The sequence below is a fragment of the Borostomias antarcticus genome, assembly GCF_949987555.1.
Source record: "Borostomias antarcticus genome assembly, chromosome: 8".
Taxonomy (NCBI): Eukaryota; Metazoa; Chordata; class Actinopteri; order Stomiiformes; family Stomiidae; genus Borostomias; species Borostomias antarcticus.
In genome coordinates, this window is record NC_140241.1 from 31,271,182 (window position 1) to 31,291,916 (window position 20,735).

Consider the following 20,735-nt stretch of genomic DNA (forward strand, 5'->3'; position numbering starts at 1 on the left):
ATAGCTTGGGTTCAGAGTGGCCTTGTGTGTACTGTACTGTATGTCAAAGTTGAATCTAGCCTGCATCTGTATTCTGTATTTGCTGGCTGTTTTTTAATAGTAGTATACATCAGTCTGTGTATGTATTAACATGGTTTCTGATTCCTGAAGAAAGGATGAATGTCAGTGGTTTATCCTCTGAAATCCTGCCATGACATCATCAATGTGTTCTGTCCTTCAGAGGTATCTTAACAAATTACATCTTTAAATAGAAGCAGCTGGTTGTGAGTCCAGTCAGCAGTTTTCTCTTTGTATCGATGCCATTTCATGTTTAAGGCTGTTCCTTGACCTCTCTCACCTTAGCCCAAAGCATAAAGGTAGAGTAGAGATATGAGTTAGCTCCGAAATTAAGAGCCGTGTCCTTGAATCCCCTCGATTTGAAAAGAGCAGGAAGAAAATGAAATGTCACATCTGCTGACCCATTGCCGCTGAAGAGCGTTCGTTCAGATTTTTCAAGGACTAGAGAACATTATTAACAAATGAAGTCACGTTCCTCCTTTCCCTCCAAGGTTTCTTCCAATATTACCCAGAAAGCTCAGCATGTCTTTCTGGGGATCTGAGGAAGCACCTTTAGGAGGACAGCTGACTCCCAGAACCTTCAGTAGTTCGCCAATTATGTTGTTTAAGGACAAAATTGTGCATTGCCATTTCCTCCAGAGAAAGTGAAAATGACCACAGAAAAACAAGTGTAATGCAGTGGCAGCAAAACTTCACACGCATGGGGGGTGCAAGCCAGAAACCATTAACGCCTCTAGAACTGTAAGTGAACAATCACCATGTTCCTGCCCAATCATCTTCAGCTCTCGAATGGATGATTGTGTATGTATTTTCAGTGGGAGTTTTCAGGACAGCTACATTCCTTTTGCAGGGTTGAGGTCGCTGACCCAAGAATTGGATCCTTTTCCGGGCCAACACAGGACTAGAGAGTAGCCTATTTATACCAGGGAATCCGCCTACACAGAAAGCCTCCACTGCTCACTGTTTAACAGAAAGTCTAAGAGTCGAGTTCACTAGATTAAATCATGCAAATTGTGCAAATGCACATGTCTGTGTATTAATTAGATGTCATGGTAACCTATGCACTGGAGATGTTTTGATCTGTTTTTCCTGGAGAGATGGGTTAGGGTTAGGGTTAGGTTCTGCTGGGGACTGACAGTGGAAGCTTTGCTCTCTGATACAGATGACTTGTATCTTCTTGGGAGTATTGAATTTAATTCATGAACAAAGGCTTTTTGTGTCTGTCATTGGAACCCGACTAACTGTGGTTGTCTAGAGATTGCTCGGCCCAAGACAGTAAAGTGTTTCCATGTGAAACGATTAAGAACAGACTAACATCTAACTGATTTCTAATTTACCAAAGACAGAAATGTTAGCTGTCTTCACACATGTAAACCCTATAGCTTTGACTGCAGTTGTCTCCAAACAGCCCTAGCTCCTAGACTTCCTCCCACACAGTGGCTAAAGTCAGTGGAGGTTCAGATGCAAACTCTGTGGCTTAGCACTCGCAACGGTTTGGCTGTTGAGCTGTCATTATGGGGGTAAAAATCCATCGGATGTCATTATCGTATGTAGGCTTTATACTGAGTGTAAATCTGGGGTGCATCTGGAGTGTCCTATAAAAACGTGGTTGTGGTTCCCAGCCGAGGCTTACAGGCAGACTCCTCTGAAGAATGTCTTGTGACTCCAGGGGAACACACAGACTGAGGGACGGACATTAAACTGTCACTGGCGATGAATGGGCTGACAGGATGCATATCCCTTGTCCATATGAAGTTAGCCGCACACATACACCATTATGCTGCCTAGCCTTTGTTGTATCTACAAAGTCAGTCAGATACAAGCTTAAATCATCGTCTCGCGTGTGAACCATGCTGCCTTGCTTCTTCCTTCTTCATATTTGAAGCTCCTTTTAATGGGAGTCACACCAATGAGCCTCAGTGTGGTTCATCAGAATGGATTAGTCTTGATGAACAGAGGTAGTCTTTCACGCAATTTAATTCTGAGTGACGTTCTGATTAACACTTGAATATTTGGATAATTAGTTCACTTCATAGATTAATAGATCTAATCCAAAATCCCAACTGATTAAGAATGGTCGTTTCTGTCCAGCTTCAGAAATGTGAGGAAATGGAGAAGTCTGATCCAGGCAGGGTTCAGCAGTGTCCCAACAAGACTCATTCAGGCAGACGGATAGTGGCGTCCCAATAAGACCCTCTTAAACACTGCAGCTTAGAAACCCTCCTGTCTCCCTAAATATAGAGCAGAGAGCACCGGGCCTCTGGAACGCTGCCAAGCCCTACCACTGTGGCAGGAGACAGACCACACCGGGAGAATATACACCAGGATTTAGACTGAGCCCCCGACTGGCAAATGAGCTCATAGGGGCTAGATAAACTCAACTTTGTGCAACCATCCTCTTTAGGGGGCTTTAGGGAAGGACTCTCTGCCTCTGGTGCTGGATAGCCACTGGCAGTGCAGGTTCTTGCTCCAGCCCGGAGCTCAGAAGCACACCTAAGTAGTCACAGTAAACAACATGATCAGTTGATTATGTGAAAGAAGTGTATTGTTGCTCAATTTTAGCAAATGCGTCCACAAGTAGCTCTGCAGAACCAGACTTGAGAACTACTTCTCATGGGTTGAGAAGTTCCATGTTCCTGACACAAATGTTTTGAGATCACCACGTTCAAATGCACACATTAGAGGGCCACTGACAAGAGTCTTCCAGTGCTTTCTGAAAAGCTTCTCTTCCTCCATCAACCTGGAGCTGCTTTGAGTAGGGCAGTGGCCCGTAAGAATCACTGATGCTGTTCAAGAGCTTTGGGTTGGAAAGTGCTTCATTTGAGGTTAACCTGAAACACATCTTAATCCCTTTTGATAAAACTGGAACTGAAGCTTGACTCAGAGTAGGGGCTTTAGACTCTGTGGGGTGAGAAAAATGGTTTTAGGTGTGAATTGCTTCCAGCTTTGTGGTTATGCAACATAAATTGAAAGTTTGGCCTTGCCAAATTTCAAACGTTTTGAGCTACAGTATCTGACAGATATTAATGTTGACAATGGCAAACTCCGTTCCCAAGTCCATATTCTGACTCTGTTCTTTCTTGGACATTATTAGTGTGAAATATTAGCCTCCTCTTGTAAAATGGTGTCTCACCTGTATGTCAACACTGGACTCATATGCTGTTTCCCTTTCTGTAGATGCTGTCACTGTGGTACTAGTGTTTCTTTCCTTGCCGTCAGCGGCACCGTGGAGATATAAATACGTGTCTCCGAAGCTCTGTCTGAGGTCACATCGCTGTAACTACTCCATATCATCCGTATGGTGACTCTCCATAGTGTGGGATGGAATTTCACAAGAGATCATTTTAGGTTTATTTTAAGTATGTGTGTGTGTGGGTGGGTGGCTGCACGTGTCTGTCTGTCTGTCTGTCTGTCTGTCTGTCTGTCTGTCTGTCTGTCTGTCTGTCTGTCTGTCTGTCTGTCTGTCTGTCTGTCTGTCTGTCTGTCTGTCATTGGCTATATCCAGAGGAGGATGTTACTTGTGGGTTGATTGACTGGGGTGTATTGATGTGGGACACAGTCCTACACTTGTGAAAAGGAATGGAGTCTCAGTATGCAGTATCCGTGTGTGTTACGAACAGCTGATTGATGTCCTGCTTAGCCCCCCTGCGTCAGTGTGTATCGCTAGGCGACCTAGGCAAAGCCCTCATCTGGAATTTTAACTTTTGACACCAACTTCGGCTGTTTTGAGCGATATATTTCACAGTCAAAGCAGTTCTTTGTCTGGACGTGAAATAACTGAACTCCATTTCTTGTGCTGTAGCTGTGGTCGTCCCTCGCTACTCCCTAGCCAACGCTGAAAACACAGCGCACCGTGGGAGTCAGTCTTAAGGCACATGGAAACATTCATGCTATTTCCAGAACAGTTTTTGTTCCTCATCTCTTCTTGAGAACGTGTGTGGAGAACTGCTCTCCACAGAAAGGAGGAAGTGCTGACCAGCAGCGCAGCGTGATAGCTGGCTAGATTAGTGCTTAACACCATCGTCCTCATCCCTTTCTTCTTAAAACCATGGTCCCATTTCTTCCCCATCAGCAAAGTCTCAGTGAAAGCACACCTCCAAGCGATCCCTGCATTCCAGTTGTTGGAAAAAGCCACTTTGTTTCAACCTATTAATCATGATATTGTTTGAGGGAAACTCGATGATGTTCACCTGATTCAGCTTCTACACAAATCTTCAAATGTAAAAGAGTAAAAGTGCAATGCTGCTGTTTTCCACAGGGCACTATCAATACTATCAATTAGTACTATCCATTTTTGTATTAATATCAGCGACTGCTGTAGAAAAGTCTAAGCTGTGTTGGGCATTATATCCTTGTGTATTACAAGCTATTATCGCAATAGTGATTGCTGTATTCATTCATACATTTGGTATCAATTTTAGTGCCACCTGTGTAGCGTTGTGTGTGATCCGAGTCCTGCGTGTTCTTGAGCTGTCCTGTTTCCCGGGGGGTCAGGTGTAACGGCAGTGGAAGCGCAGAGAGGCAGTCATGGTGGCGCTGTCACTGAAGATCGGGGTGGGGAACGTGGTGAAGACCATGCAGTTTGAACCCTCCACCATGGTGTACGACGCCTGTCGCATCATCAGGGAGAGAGTCCCTGAGGCACAGCTGGGCCAGCGTGAGTAATGCGCACACACACACACACACACACACACACACACACACACACACACACACACACACACACACACAAGCAGACAGGTATGCTGGTACACAGCCACAGACACACAAACACTCACTCTCACACTCACTCTCACACTCACTCACTCACGCGCACACACATGCACACACACGTGCACACACCACACTACGCTTTCTACCACTGATAGACATTGTTATTCACACACTCTACAGACACTCACTTACACAGACAAGACGCAAGCGGTTCAAGCAGAGTTTGCATAGAGTGAAGAATAAATTCTGAAATATTTCATGAACACACCAACTGCCCATGGTCCTTTGACCCTAACCCTAACCCTAACCCAACTGCCCATGGTCCTTTGACCCTAACCCTAACCCTAACCCAACTGCCCATGGTCCTTTGACCCTAACCCTAACCCTGTTTAACCAAAGGGGTAATTCAAAACTAGGGCTGGATGTGTTCAAATTAAAATACCCATTAAATGTGACCCTAACCCTAACCCTTTAAATGTGACCCTAACCCTTTAAATGTGACCCTAACCCTAACCCTTTAAATGTGACCGGCCCAATAATTTCTCTGACCAGCACAGATAATTGACATGTTGACAAACTACAGCTGATATGACTCACAAATTTCGCACCAGGGAACTTTAGAAATGATGGATGGCTAGTATTCTGGCTCCTCTCCTCAGTGATATGGGCCAATACACACCCTGGCAGAATTTCTCATCAAACTATTACTACATAGAAGAATGTACTGTACATAACTCACCATGGTAGGTAGCCCAGTGGTTAGATCTGACCAGAGACTGAAAGGTCACTGATTCAAGACCAAAACATAATCAAAACATAAGTATTTGTGAGCACAAAACCTGAAAATGGCGTGAGCTGCCGTACGGGTCACACATTCTGCTGTCAAGTTTTCTTTTTGTAGATCACAACTTTGGGCCCCTTTTGTGCGTACACAACCTCTATAAATGAGGCCCCAGACCTAAATGAGAGCCCAGACCAGGCCACTTGACAATCGCTGCCAACCGCTGCACCCTTAAGCAAGGTACTGTACTTAACCCCAACATTAGCTCAAAACATTGTAGGTTGCTTTGGATAAAACCTTCTGCTAAATGACCAAATTGTAAATTGTAGGACATTTGAAAGGGTGATGTATGATGTCCCTTGACACTGAGGCGACACAAATGCCTTCAGCGGAAGATTATGCAGAAAGCAAGTGATATCATGCGTTCACACCCATCTTTCCTCGTACAAAAATGTCACTTTAATGAGCTGAGAAGTCGCACCCTTGGAGTCATTTCGCAACTGTCCAAGTTTAAATCTTTCCATGAATTGGGACTAGGCAGCCAGTTATATTTGCTTTAGATTTCAGTTACTACCCAAAGGCTTAAAACTCACTTCTGTGTCTTCAATTTTCCAAGATCTATTAATTCTTCTCTGAGATTCTCCGAATTCAAATTCTTCGATCCCTATCTCACCACATAGCATTACCACAGGCATGGTCATACGCTCTCCAGCTCCTTATCCAGCTCTGTCGTCCCCCGGGTTCCTTCTTGTCTTGTTGACATGCCAGGGATCTGCTGGGTAGAGAGGAGCGAGAAAAAGATCTTCAGGACGGCCAGAAATGTCAATAAAATATAGCAGTATTCCAAAAAAAGCACCCCCTTCACCCTAACAAATAGCTCTGCTTTCCTATAATCTGCCTTGCTAGGATTGCGTACAAAATTGAGTGCTCTTACGTAAAGGAGTCTCAGTAGACCATAACTCTGTGGATAGACTTCCTTACTTGTCCCAACCTGTGAGTAATTTTCCACTTTGAGGGATAGAGAGATGGAGACAGAGACAGAGGGAGTTAGAAGGAGAGAGAGGGAGTTAGAAGGAGACAGAGGGAGTTAGAAGGAGAGAGAGGGAGCTAGAAGGAGAGAGAGGGAGTTAGAAGGAGAGAGAGGGAGCTAGAAGGAGAGAGAGGGAGTTAGAAGGAGAGAGAGGGAGCTAGAAGGAGAGAGAGGGAGTTAGAAGGAGAGAGAGGGGGCTAGAAGGAGAGAGAGGGAGTTAGAAGGAGAGAGAGGGAGTTAGAAGGAGAGAGAGGGGGCTAGAAGGAGAGAGAGGGAGTTAGAAGGAGAGAGAGGGAGCTAGAAGGAGAGAGAGGGAGTTAGAAGGAGAGAGAGGGAGTTAGAAGGAGAGAGAGGGAGCTAGAAGGAGAGAGAGGGAGCTAGAAGGAGAGAGAGGGAGTTAGAAGGAGAGAGAGGGAGTTAGAAGGAGAGAGAGGGAGTTAGAAGGAGAGAGAGGGAGTTAGAAGGAGAGAGAGGGAGTTAGAAGGAGAGAGAGGGGGCTAGAAGGAGAGAGAGGGAGCTAGAAGGAGAGAGAGGGAGCTAGAAGGAGAGAGAGGGAGTTAGAAGGAGAGAGAGGGAGTTAGAAGGAGAGAGAGGGGGCTAGAAGGAGAGAGAGGGAGTTAGAAGGAGAGAGAGGGAGTTAGAAGGAGAGAGAGGGGGCTAGAAGGAGAGAGAGGGAGTTAGAAGGAGAGAGAGGGGGCTAGAAGGAGAGAGAGGGGGCTAGAAGGAGAGAGAGGGAGTTAGAAGGAGAGAGAGGGAGTTAGAAGGAGAGAGAGGGGGCTAGAAGGAGAGAGAGGGAGCTAGAAGGAGAGAGAGGGAGCTAGAAGGAGAGAGAGGGAGTTAGAAGGAGAGAGAGGGAGTTAGAAGGAGAGAGAGGGAGTTAGAAGGAGAGAGAGGGGGCTAGAAGGAGAGAGAGGGAGCTAGAAGGAGAGAGAGGGAGCTAGAAGGAGAGAGAGGGAGTTAGAAGGAGAGAGAGGGAGCTAGAAGGAGAGAGAGGGAGTTAGAAGGAGAGAGAGGGGGCTAGAAGGAGAGAGAGGGAGTTAGAAGGAGAGAGAGGGAGTTAGAAGGAGAGAGAGGGAGCTAGAAGGAGAGAGAGGGAGCTAGAAGGAGAGAGAGGGGGCTAGAAGGAGAGAGAGGGGGCTAGAAGGAGAGAGAGGGAGTTAGAAGGAGAGAGAGGGAGTTAGAAGGAGAGAGAGGGAGCTAGAAGGAGAGAGAGGGAGTTAGAAGGAGAGAGAGGGGGCTAGAAGGAGAGAGAGGGAGTTAGAAGGAGAGAGAGGGGGCTAGAAGGAGAGAGAGGGAGTTAGAAGGAGAGAGAGGGAGTTAGAAGGAGAGAGAGGGGGCTAGAAGGAGAGAGAGGGAGTTAGAAGGAGAGAGAGGGAGCTAGAAGGAGATAGGGGAGAGAGGGTAGCTAGAGAAAGATGGAGGAGAGAGGGAGCTAGAGAGAGAGAGGGTGAGGGAGCTAGAGAGATCTAAAGAGAGAGAGGGAGCTAGAGAGAGAGATAGAGAGAAGGAACTAGAGAGAGAGAGAGAGAAGGAACTAGAGAGAGAAGGAACTAGAGAGAGAGAGAGAGAAGGAACTAGAGAGAGAAGGAACTAGAGAGAGAGAGAGAGAAGGAACTAGAGAGAGAAGGAACTAGAGAGAGAGAGAGAGAGAGAAGGAACTAGAGAGAGAGAGAGAGAGGAGGAGCTAGAGAGAGCTAGAGAGAAAAGGAACTAGAGAGAGAGAGAGAAGGAGCTAGAGAGAGAGAGAGAAGGAACTAGAGAGAGAGAAGGAACTAGAGAGAGAGAGAGAGAGAAGGAACTAGAGAGAGAGAGAGAGAGAGAGAGAGAGAGAGAAAGGGAGCTAGAGAGGGAGAGAAAGAGGGGGGGGATGGAGGGATGGAGGGAGGGAGAGGGAGTAGACCTGGCCAACATCAACAGCTAATATGGAATTTTCATCATGTTAATGGCCGAGGTTCTTGCAGCTCCAGCTAGCTGTGCTGGCTAGGCATTATTTAGGCCCCGGAGGGATCAACAGTGCGCTTTTGTAATCTATAATCAGGTAAAGAAGCTACAGCTGGTTTTCGTCTGCAACATGTGGAGATGTAAACAGTCATGGTTGCTTATTAGCATGTTGCTTTCTAGTTAGTCTTCCTGACTACAGCACATTTAATGCAAATGAATAGCATGTTTCCACACCAAATGTGTCCTATGTGCTGGCATGGTGTGGACTAATCCATGATGGGACCCACTGACCTAGTCAATCATGAGGGGAAAGCCAACAGACCCGTCATTAGGGATAGAAATTACCTTCCATTCATCATTGAACTTGTGAGTCAGATCCTTTTCAAAGGCTGAATCAGCTGAGCCTTGTGTTTGCGCAACATACTATGCTGAGAAAGGTTTGGAAACGCACGCTACCCTGGCGCAACTTCCTCTTTCAGTCCGCCGGCCGCCTGTGGCCAGAGACGGGCTGCTGCTCACATGACCGGGCAGCGGAGAGAGCTGGTTGAGAGAGCCCTCTGTTCACCTGCTTCTAACTACGTGCACACGTCCACCACGCATTTCCTGCCTTCCTTTGGATCGTCGGCTGTGGTTGGCTGCGCCGGTACGCAGGAATTAATGCGCCACAAAACACGTGCGTCACAACGTAGTCGTAGTACTGTAGATCACAGGCTTCACTGTGCGTCCGGTATCGGGGATGAAGAGGAGTCAGTGAGTCACATAACAGAACCCCGTCAAACTAAAACACACCATTGTTTCTTTATTCTCATGTCTTAATTTCTAAGGATTATAAAGTTAGTAGCCTATTTTGAATTTAACAGAAAAATACGATAATTAAGGCCCGCCAATGCCCACCCCCAGCGGCGGCCATGACAGCCAGCAGAGCATATCAGTACCTCACACACTACCTGGAATCGCTCTCATTGGCGCATACATGCACGCACACATGCACGCACACGCACACACACACACACACACACACACACACACACACACACACACACACACACACACACACACACACACACACACACACACACACACACCTCTAACTACTGTATTATCTCTCTTCTTGTGCAGCCAGCGACTATGGCCTGTTCCTGTCTGATGAGGACCCGAAGAAAGGCATCTGGCTGGAGGCAGGCAAAGCCCTGGACTACTACATGTTGAGGAATGGGGTGAGTCACCCCCGGCTGACGGGTTGAAGCTCACTACAGACACAGCGCATGGCTTACATGAAACCCAACACTCCTCAGAGAGTCTCTCTCCTTGTCTCTCCTTTCGCCCAGTACCACTGGTAGTGACTGGGATATGAAGTCACGTATGTTGCTTCCTATGGCCATGTATGTTCAGATCAGCGCTATGTCAGGTGATATACTGTATGTGAACCGTGTTCAGTGTTCAGTAAGGATCTACATCAGTGACTAACAGAGTGGGTGGCTAGCATCAGCTTTTAAATCCATGTGCCTCATCCACCTAGCAAGATCATTTTAGAATTGTATGCTGTGAAATTCTAAACTGGAATGCTAATGCTAACTGCCAAGTAACGCAGCTAACTAGCGGAGGTGAATGTAAACGTGAGCGTGTTGTGGCAGGACACTCTGGAGTACAAGAAGAAGCAGAGGCCCCTGAAGATCCGCATGCTGGATGGGACGGTGAAAACTGTCATGGTGGACGACTCCAAGATCGTCAGCGACATGCTCATGACCATCTGTGCCAGGATAGGTGAGTCGCGTGGCATCCTCGTCGTCCTCGGCTACGTCAGCCGCGGCCTCTCGGTCACGGCGCTGTGTTGATTCAGACGGAGGCAGGAGCGCGTCTTTGCATTGGCGGATTTATTAACGACAACAAACAAAGTTATACACATTTGTGGGCTGACTTAGCTACCGACTGATTTGAGTGTGTGTGTGTGTGTGTGTGTGTGCACACTGGAAGAGGGTGAACCATAGACACACGGACCCTTTACAGCCTAGCGGGGTCTGCCCCCCCCTCTACTCCACCAATCAGGTCTCCCATCTCTTACTTGGGTGTGACAGTACTAAAGAGGTTAGTTGGTTGGGTAATGCAAAATAACGCTAACGCTAACTAGCTTATCCAAACCAAATGTTGGGAGGCCTGGACGTAGGATCCAAGTTGTGTTTTGTTTGAATTCCAGTTAACATAGGGTTCTACATTTCACTGATATTTTTTCAGGTATCACAAACTACGACGAGTATTCGTTGGTCCACGACCTTGGTGAGGAGAAGAAGGAGGAGACCACGGGCACTCTGAAGAGAGACAAGACGCTCCTCAGAGACGACAAGAAGATGGAGAAACTAAAGCAGAAACTCCACACAGATGACGAATGTGAGACACGCGCACACACACACACACACATGGCTCTCCTTGCCATCTTTATCCTTCCTCCTCAATGTTCATTATGAATTGATGCACTGACATGGATTGTATTGCTTTATTTATTTTGCCTTTGACATTACACTGATAGTCATTAAAAACACTAGCTGCACTGATTGTCTTTAACACTGTTGGATTGATTGATTGATTGATTGATTGATTGATTGATTGATTGATTGATTGGTTGATTGATTGATTGATTGATTGATTGGTTGATTGATTGATTGATTGATTGATTGATTGATTGATTGATTGATTGATTGATTGATTGATTGATTGGTTGATTGTTTGATTGATTGATTGATTGGTTGATTGGTTGATTGGTTGATTGATTGATTGGCTGGTTGATTGATTGATTGATTGATTGATTGGTTGATTGATTGGTTGATTGGTTGATTGATTGGTTGATTGATTGATTGGCTGGTTGATTGATTGATTGATTGATTGATTGATTGATTGGTTGATTGGTTGATTGATTGGTTGATTGATTGGTTGATTGATTGCTGTGACCAGTGAACTGGCTGGATCATGGGCGGACCCTGAGGGAGCAGGGTGTGGAGGAGACCGAGATGCTTCTGCTCAGGAGGAAGTTCTTCTACTCTGACCAGAATGTGGACTCCAGAGACCCGGTCCAGCTCAACCTGCTCTACGTCCAGGTGAACACAACCACAAACCACACACACCTGTGTGTGTGTATTTGTACTGTAGCTCAATAGCTAGCTCCCATCTCTCATCTACTGTACATCGATTCTGGCCAAAGAAAAGTAATGTACTTAATAGACCACAATATTTGGTTAAGCAAAGCAATGCATGATCTACTGTATGTGGATTTTCACTCATTCAATTGTGCTTTGATGACCATGGGATGAACTTGGGGAAAATTTTCGTTCTGCTCATATATCTCAAGTAAGCATTCAGGCATAAGTCACCATCAGTAGGGGCATTCTCACTTGTGGATTAGAGTTTTAGTCCAGGAATGTGGTGTGTGGAGCAGAACAGCTGGAGGCTGATGTGCTGTGCTATCTCAACTGTTGGTGAAACGCTGGTGAAACAGGACAGCCCTCCCTTGTTGGCTCGCCATTCAGCATCTATGCCTGAGGAGAAAAATGTTGCCCAGTGTTTGCTCGTCTCATAGAGAAACTTTTTCTCAAACCGTCTGTGAGTAATACATAGATAGACATGTTGTAGACACACACACACTAAAGATTAATTCATACTCAGTCGACAAGTGTTGTATGACAAATGTCTGTCGACAGAAAAAAAAAGATGACTGACATTTAGCATTTATACTTCAGCAAAGTATCTGATCACCTCCATGGTAGCTTGCAGACGCGTGGCTGATTGATCCATGGCAACGAACGTGCCTTGTATCTAGCTATCAAATCACAGCTGTGCGACGAAAGTGACAGCGTCTGCGACATTAGACAGTTTGGTAGGTGCAAGACACCCCTTTCCGACATAAAAATGTGTCGACAGTGACGTCATTTCTGTCTGTCGACACTTTTCAAAAATGTCACACGATGAAGTCTAAATTGGCCTCATCTTTGACTCTGGGGGTATTAGAGTTTCTTGCACAGAAGCTCTGGTCTTCTTTCATAACCCTCGGGTTGCTCCTGCCAAAGGAGCGAAGTCCTGGGAGCTCTACTCTCCTCTGCACAAACACAGCTGGAGCCCAGTTCCACACGGCAATACAAGCACCTAGCTGGCTTCCACAGACTTTATTATAGGAATTTGGTCGAGGTTCATTCTGGCTTTAGTATGAAAACAACTAAAATGTTGGACCAACATGAGAGGGATTTTAATTTGTTTGTCCCTCACTTGAATGTTGAAATAGGATTGGTCGGCCTGCTTTAATGTTGTACTTTGGTTGGACATAGCTCAATATCAGTGGGAAACTGTCGTCTGTAACAGTCTGTCTTTCTCTTTCTCGCCCAGTTTCCTTCTCCTGGTGCCATAGGCGATTTTACCCTCTGAGAGTAGGGGGTGCAACATTTTGACATGAGAAAAAAAAAACAGTTCTGTCGTCCCATCTATTTACAAAGAATGCCATTTGTGAACAGTCCTATAAGAAATCCGTATGACAATTCTATATGCACAACGCATCAAACTTCATCTAGACACCACGAGCAGGTCAATATGACTTTATGACCGAGCACTAAGCCATACCCAACATCACAACATCAAACTGCAACTGTGCACGTAGAGCAGTGAGTGTAGGCCATCACACACACAGGCAGTCCTGCAGCCTTCCAAATAGGCTATGCCATGTCGGTAGCACAACAGTAACTAAATTAAGCATAGCTTCGATAGCCTCTGGAGCACTTCTGCATTCGATTGCACCTGCTGCGGTGTCATTTAAAGTGTTAGCTTCTTCATTAGCATTGCCAGTTTTTTTACATTTTTTTATGAAGAAGTGGTCAATTGTTTTTATAGCTCTTTTCGCCATTGTAAGCAGGTTGGCTAGTTGTAGCTTGTTGAGCACTGAGCAGTACAGTCAGACTCATTTTTTTGCGGTAACAGATCAAACCAGAAATAGTTGAGGTCGACGGACGAGTTGTGCCACTGGTGGATTATGAATATATTCATAAAAAAAAAATATATATATATATTTTTAAAGGTAGCCTAGTTTAAGTAATAAATACACTTTTATGATACACTTAAATGATGACCTAACACAAACTGGTACAAACCACAATTTTATTTAATAATAAATGTGTTAATTAGTAAAAAAAATAAAATATATATATACATACTTTTTATTTTTTATTTTTTTAAAGAATTTGAGCAGAGTTGGGCTGGCCAATCAGGGGGGGCACTTGCCCCCCCTATTAAATCGTAACGCCCTCGCTGTGCTTCCTTGTCTCCAGGCTCGCGACGACATTCTCAATGGCTCCCATCCTGTCTCCTTTGAGAAGGCCTGCGACTTTGCCGGGTACCAGTGTCAGATCCAGTTCGGTGACCACAACGAGACCAAGCACAAGCCAGGATTCCTAGAGTAAGAACCACATTCAGTCAGTCAACCAATTGTGTGGCCCATTTTGCACATACAGTATGTAATGCAGTGTTCTTCCCAAGACATTGATTGATTTTATAAGCACTGAATAAATCTGTACTTTCATCCACAGTCAAAGTATGCTTTATTTCAACATGACGTGACATACAGTAATATTTATTTTCCAATTTGACGGTCAAAATAGTAAACCACATACAGTACATACGATGGCCCGTTTGAACTTTGGAGAGAAAGTCAAAGGCTGAACATTTTTGAACTTGTCTTTTTACCTAGTCTGCTTCCATGGTATTTGACGTTAGTTCTCTCATTTCTTGGAACAGAGTGCATTTCCATTAACTAATCTGTTGTTTCCCTCTTTCTCTTCTTGTTCCCCACCTGTCAGTTTGAAAGAGTTCCTCCCTAAAGAGTACATAAAGAACAAAGGCGAGAGAAGGATCTTCCAGGTAGGAGTTCAGTTGGCCAGCCTCTCAGCCTGTGTGAGGGGTCCTTCAGAGGTCTCTCCTGATATGGGCCAGGCTGGCTGAGGTCTCTCCTGATATGGGCCAGGCTGGCTGAGGTCTCTCCTGATATGGGCCAGGCTGGCTGAGGTCTCTCCTGATATGGGCCAGGCTGGCTGAGGTCTCTCCTGATATGGGCACGGCTGGCTGAGGTCTCTCCTGATATGGGCCAGGCTGGCTGAGGTCTCTCCTGATATGGGCCAGGCTGGCTGAGGTCTCTCCTGATATGGGCCAGGCTGGCTGAGGTCTCTCCTGATATGGGCCAGGCTGGCTGAGGTCTCTCCTGATATGGGCCAGGCTGGCTGGAGCTGTGTTTTCCTCCCAGCCTTAGAGGGCTGAGGGAGGGAAGACTGAGAGCATGTGATCTGAGTCCAGGCAAATTTAAACAATTCAGGCCCGAAAATACTACTTTCCAGTGGGTGTTTGCAATAATAATAGCCTTGTGTCTCTGTTGGCCAAGAGTTGGACTGTGTTTTGTTCTTCGAATTATGAATAATAAGAACCGAGTCACACGAGACCAACTGAGTTTGGTGCTGCTGTTTCAGTAACTGTATTGATCGAATGTGCCTTGACTCCTATGGTTAGTCGTGTAACTAGCCTTTGATTATGGAGTGAGGCATCTTCTTCTTCCTCTCTTCACAGGCACACAAGAACTTCCAAAACCTGACAGAGATCGAGGCCAAAGTCAGCTACGTCAAACTGGCCCGGTCTCTCAAAACCTACGGAGTGTCGTTCTTCTTAGTTAAGGTAAAGTCAGACCTGACAAGATTGCCTTGGATATTTTACTAATCCACAGCCTTGTATTCAGCCTACACGACGCTATTATGCTTTGAAACTAACAAAAGAGCAATAAACCTTGGCTTCAAAGAGCTTCTCTCTCCCCATTCAGTCGAAATTCAAAACTTTTTAAAAACCCACTCGTTCATCTTTGACAGTTGAATGGAAAGTGGGCGCCTACACTCTCATCTTTGTGGTGAAAATGTCTACAGGCAAACTGTAAAAATAATGTATTTTTATTTTAGAGTGTACCATCCCTTTAACCCCCCCTACTGTAATCCCTCCCTGCAGGAGAAGATGAAGGGCAAGAACAAGCTGGTTCCTCGTCTGCTGGGAATCACCAAGGAGTGTGTGATGAGGGTGGATGAGAAGACCAAGGAGGTGATCCAGGAGTGGAGCTTGACTAACATCAAGCGCTGGGCCGCCTCGCCCAAGAGCTTCACCCTGGTTGGTCATCTCTCTCACCTTTCACCTTCATCGGACTCCAGCTCATTGACTGGTCATAGCGGCCAAACTCAACTCAACTCAACAGCTTATATTTGAGGGGGGGGGGGGGGTATATAGTTGTGGGTCTACTTTAAAATTGTACAAGTATGCTGTAATATATGCTACTTCAAGCATATTTTCATTTATGCAAACACATGTGTAACCCGTACGTGTCAGCATGCCCAGGGTGGGATTCGAACCCTGGTCTCCCACGGGACATAACATTTTAACAAACTTCATCAGTGCGGGTGGACAGTATTTTTATACTGGGGGAGTGAGTTTAAGCAACAGCCTGCTATCTACTCAAGCACTCGCAAGGTTTCAATCACATACAGTACTTACACATGAACAGCAATGGGGGTTCTCCTGGACTGTATATCAACGTTGACTCCGCTGACTTCATGCCCCACTAGTCTGAAATGTCTGACACGTTAGAATTTGACATGTGTTTTTATTCAGTCTTTGTAGTTGTCATGCACACAACTCTTTTCTTCACTAAACCACAACTCTCGCTGTGCAGAGCTTGTCTGGACTGAAACATTTATTCAGAAATGTGTGACCTTGGATGCTCTTCTCAGTATCATACCAAAGATAAATGCATGAGGCATTACTATTACTATGTTGTTCAATTAGGAAATGTAATCATGAAACACAGAGAGGGTTTGTGCCCTGAGTCCTATGATTCCACTGCAAGACACAGGAACAACATGTTCATTGTAGGTCCTGAGCTGGAAGGGAAGTAGAGGCTGCCAGTAACCTAGAACCTCCCTGCTAACTAGGGATGAGACGGTGTGGATTTGTGCATTACGGTACGGTACGGTATCTAGTTACACGGTACGGTTTACGGTATTTCATGGTATACGGCATTTCACCTCCCCAACACACATAAAAAAACAAGTATTTTACTTTGAAGGAAAACAGCTTTATTGAACATTAGTGTGCGTGCCTGTGTATCTTTATCCGATCTCCGTTATAACTTCTTTGAATGAAGATGAGAGGGGAGTGGGTGGGGGCTGACCTAGAACGTCAATCACGCAACCTAAAACAGCCAACGACAATGCCGCTTTTTCTGCAACAGGTAGGCATAATCTTATGCCAAAAAATGGCAAAACAACTAAATGGAGAGTGATGTTGCAGCAGTCTGAATTGTGAGTCGCTGTTGCAAGGCGTCTAAAATATCTTGTCAAATCGCTTTTGCACAAGAATGTTGCAAGTGATTGGAAATTGCAAGCAGTCTTGTGATTTTTGGGGGATTGAACTGGCCTTTAGAATCAAAGCCTTTTCATGACGCTTTCTTTCATTAATCTCGTGGATTTATTCAGAATGTCAAAGTCGGCTAAATCACTGCGGTCATGGATCCTGCGATGGGAGTTAAAACTAGTAGCCTAGGCTATAGGCTACAACATTGGTTATTTAGGCCTGGATGTATCACACAAGATTGTAAACGTTACTAAACGTCTTGTTTAGGTGCAGATTACATTTGCAATAAGTGCGGTGATCAAAATCAAAGACAGAGGAGATGCCGTAGCCTAGGCCTACACTCTCGCTGTTCGATGCAAAATAGCCTATTTATTATTATTTATGATAAAAGGTCCTCTTTAGTCTCTTAATAAGGATTAATATATTTTGTATCAAATGGCGACAGTGTGCGGCATCTCATCTTTCTTTGATTATGTGCCTTACGAATAATAGGCTTCTTTAATCGACTAGACACAGGCGTTTGAATAGGCTGAGCCCTACAGTGCAACACATGATGGAAAATACACACTATTGTAATTAAGCTCAGTTTATTAATAGGAAGCTTATATTAAATTACAAAATAACTGTTGCAAGCAACTTGAAATGTGAAGTTTCAGCAGCGCATTATTGTGTAATACCATAAACGTAATACCGTAAACACAGGGAATGTCACGGTTCTAATACCGTGGACATTTTATACCGCGGTTCACGGTTTCACAGTATACCGTCTCATCCCTACTGCTAACTGCTGACTTTGCCGTAAATCAACCATAAGGTCACTCCTCAGACCTTTTCCTCTGTAAATAAACAGCATTCTTCTAAAAATATAAACATAGCACAATTTACTTTTGGCCTTAATTTTTTTGTTTTATAAACAACAGAAAGTATCAGCTGCTTTCTGTGTTTCAGGGGGAAACTTTTTGCGATACCACCTTCTAGGGCATTTCTCTACTAGGGCATTTCTCTACTAGGGCATTTCTCTACTAGGGCATTTCTCTACTAGGGCATTTCTCTACTAGGGCATTTCTCTACTAGGGCATTTCTCTTCTAGGGCATTTCTAACTGATGCATGGAATATGTTTCTGGTAGCTTTTCCTATATATACAGTAATACTATAAGTAACCTGGGGGACACGGTCTTTGGCTTTGGAGTTTTGTTTGAACCCATGAATCCATATGTCATAGATCTCTAATGCTTTGAAACCCTCCTTTTCCTATAGGACTTTGGTGACTACCAAGATGGCTACTACTCTGTCCAGACAACTGAGGGGGAGCAGATAGCCCAGCTGATCGCTGGATACATTGACATCATCCTTAAAAAGGTAACAGGCATCGCCGGGCTGACTCACCATGCGCGTTGTGGGCTAGTGTTCTTGTAGGGCAGTAAGGTAATGCTGAATGAATAAGCTCATGTGAAGCATACAGCAGCTTCAGTTCCACTGACAGATCTGGCACCCTGCCATTTCCAGTTCCTGGCCTTGGAATGTGACACAAAAGGAAATGTCTCTGTGGGAAACATATCTTTACATACTGGATCAGCACTGAACTCATGGGGCAGCTGTAGCTCAGTTGGTAGAGTGGGTCGTTCAATGATCAGTGGTTCGAATCCCAGCTCCGACTGTCCACATGTCGAAGTGTCCTTGAGCAAGACACCTAACCCCAAAATTGCTCCCAATGAGCAGGTTAGCGCCTTGCATGACAGCTACCACCATTGGTGTGTAAATGTGTGTGTGTATGGGTGAATGAGAGGCCATTGTAAAGCGCTTTGAGTGCCGCTAAGGTGGGAAAGTGCTATATAAGTGCAGTCCATTTACCATTTACTCTATACGGTTCTTAGCAGTTACAATATACCTCAATAACCATGATCATCTCCTCCTGCAGAAAAAGAGCAAAGACCACTTTGGCTTAGAGGGGGATGAAGAGTCCACCATGTTGGAGGACTCTGTGTCACCCAAAAAGTGAGTGTGGCTGTTCCACAGCAGAGTGTTTGTGTGTTTTATGTCAGTGCCTGAAGGATAGCTTCCTGCATGGGGGGGGGGGGTGTCTGGTGTCATTGGTTTGTTTGTGGTGTCTGTATGAGTGATAGGCAAACCAAACATGACATTGTGTATACAGTATATTATATTGCCGTTTTTTTCTGTGTATTGCATCCATCAGACTTATGATGGTGGACAGTATGACAGTGTATCTCCTCTCCTGTCTCTCCTCTCCTCTCCTGTCTCTCCTCTCCTTGCATGTCTCTCCTCTCCCTTCCTCTCCTATCTCTCTTCTCCTCTCTTACTCCTCCTCTTGGACCCCAGGTCTACAGTGCTGCAGCAGCAGTTCAACAAGGTGGGGAAGGTGGAGACCGGCTCGGTGGCCCTGCCCGCCATCATGCGCTCTGGGGCCGGGGGTCCGGAGAGCTTCCAGATGGGCTCCATGCCCCAGGCCAAGCAGCACATCACCAGCGGGCAGATGCACAGAGGACACATGCCCCCACTGGTGAGACTCAGGGTCATGAAAGGAGGCGCATGAGAGGAAATGATCGTTAGGAATGGCTGTTCTTGATCTAGCGGCCAAGCGTGCAATCAATCAACCCGAACGATCAACCACGAAATATATGTAATACTTTTGTTATGGTGTTCTCTCTCTAACGCCCCCCCCTCTCTCTCTTTCTCCAGACGTCGGCCCAGCAAGCGCTGACCGGCACCATCAACTCCAGCATGCAGGCGGTGCAGGCCGCCCAGGCCTCGCTGGATGAGGTGGACACCCTGCCCCCCCTCGGGACCGACGCGGTGAGCCATCTCCTCTCAGCCTCACTCTTCTGTGGGAACTCAAAGCTACAACCTTTTTAGTTTATCCCCAAAATCTCAGTTGAACAGTTGAGGGTTAGGGTTAGGGTTGAACAGTTAAGGGGAAACCTACACTACAGTTGAATAGGAGTTTTCTCCTTTATAGATATCCTCATGAATTTTTTCATAAATAGAATTTTTTAATCTTCACATCAAGAGAAATGTTTTTTGTATTACACTTTCTCTCTCAAAAAAAAGTTTAGGTATGCAAATTACATATAACTCATTAAATATGCGTACATTTGCATATATTTCGGTACCTACTATCTAAACAATGGATAAAGTCAGGCTTAAAGTTTTACTTTTGTTTTGACAATATACTAAAAACTTAAATATTCACAGCTGGGTTTGTGAATACAAGCTTATTTTCAAAAGATATTGAAAAAAGACTGCATACACCCATTAAAAATACTTTTTGGCGTATTTTTAGACAGGAAATGCAACCTAAAATGAAAAGACAACAAGATATTCCCAATTCCAGCTGTAAATATCTGCAGAATACATCTGAGAATCAGTATGTAAAGTTTAGTGAATGCACCTGCCCTGGAAGTTGAGATGGCAGGTACCGAGTGACGTCAGGTACTGAAAAAACATAATTTTAAGAAAATGTCCAATAAAGATAAGCATTATCAATTCATATGCTTATTTCACAGGTACAACAATTTGAAAAATAGCAGTTTTTAATCAAGTCTCGTAATTTCTCTGTTAATGTGGTGATAGTATACATGTTATATTAGAAGAATATAAAAAAATCTGAAAATTGAAGTTGGGAAGAAAAAACACCATTTTGACTGTAGTGTCTTCCCTTGTCAAACCCTTGTCACAATTTGTGGATGGATGAATCCAAAATAACTATCAGTGGTACAATAGGAGAAGACTGGTTGCTCTATATTGTCCAACAAGAATCAAAAAGGTATTGAGTGCTCTTGGAAAACGGG

The 20,735-nt window shown here is 45.0% G+C and overlaps 1 protein-coding gene across 1 annotated transcript in view; it reads left to right on the top strand.

Moving 5' to 3' along the window:
• Positions 1–20,735, top strand: part of tln1 (talin 1) — an 87,851-nt gene that overhangs the window by 27,462 nt on the left and 39,654 nt on the right. Inside the window, exons 2-14 of the mRNA XM_084442601.1 lie at positions 4,552–4,714; positions 9,642–9,739; positions 10,157–10,286; positions 10,755–10,907; positions 11,469–11,611; positions 13,823–13,950; positions 14,351–14,411; positions 15,108–15,212; positions 15,534–15,689; positions 18,187–18,288; positions 18,848–18,924; positions 19,267–19,447; positions 19,627–19,740. Of these exons, the coding sequence (XP_084298727.1) occupies positions 4,585–4,714; positions 9,642–9,739; positions 10,157–10,286; positions 10,755–10,907; positions 11,469–11,611; positions 13,823–13,950; positions 14,351–14,411; positions 15,108–15,212; positions 15,534–15,689; positions 18,187–18,288; positions 18,848–18,924; positions 19,267–19,447; positions 19,627–19,740 (1,578 nt within the window). The 5' untranslated portion in view covers positions 4,552–4,584. The remainder of the gene's footprint in view (positions 1–4,551; positions 4,715–9,641; positions 9,740–10,156; positions 10,287–10,754; positions 10,908–11,468; positions 11,612–13,822; positions 13,951–14,350; positions 14,412–15,107; positions 15,213–15,533; positions 15,690–18,186; positions 18,289–18,847; positions 18,925–19,266; positions 19,448–19,626; positions 19,741–20,735) is intronic.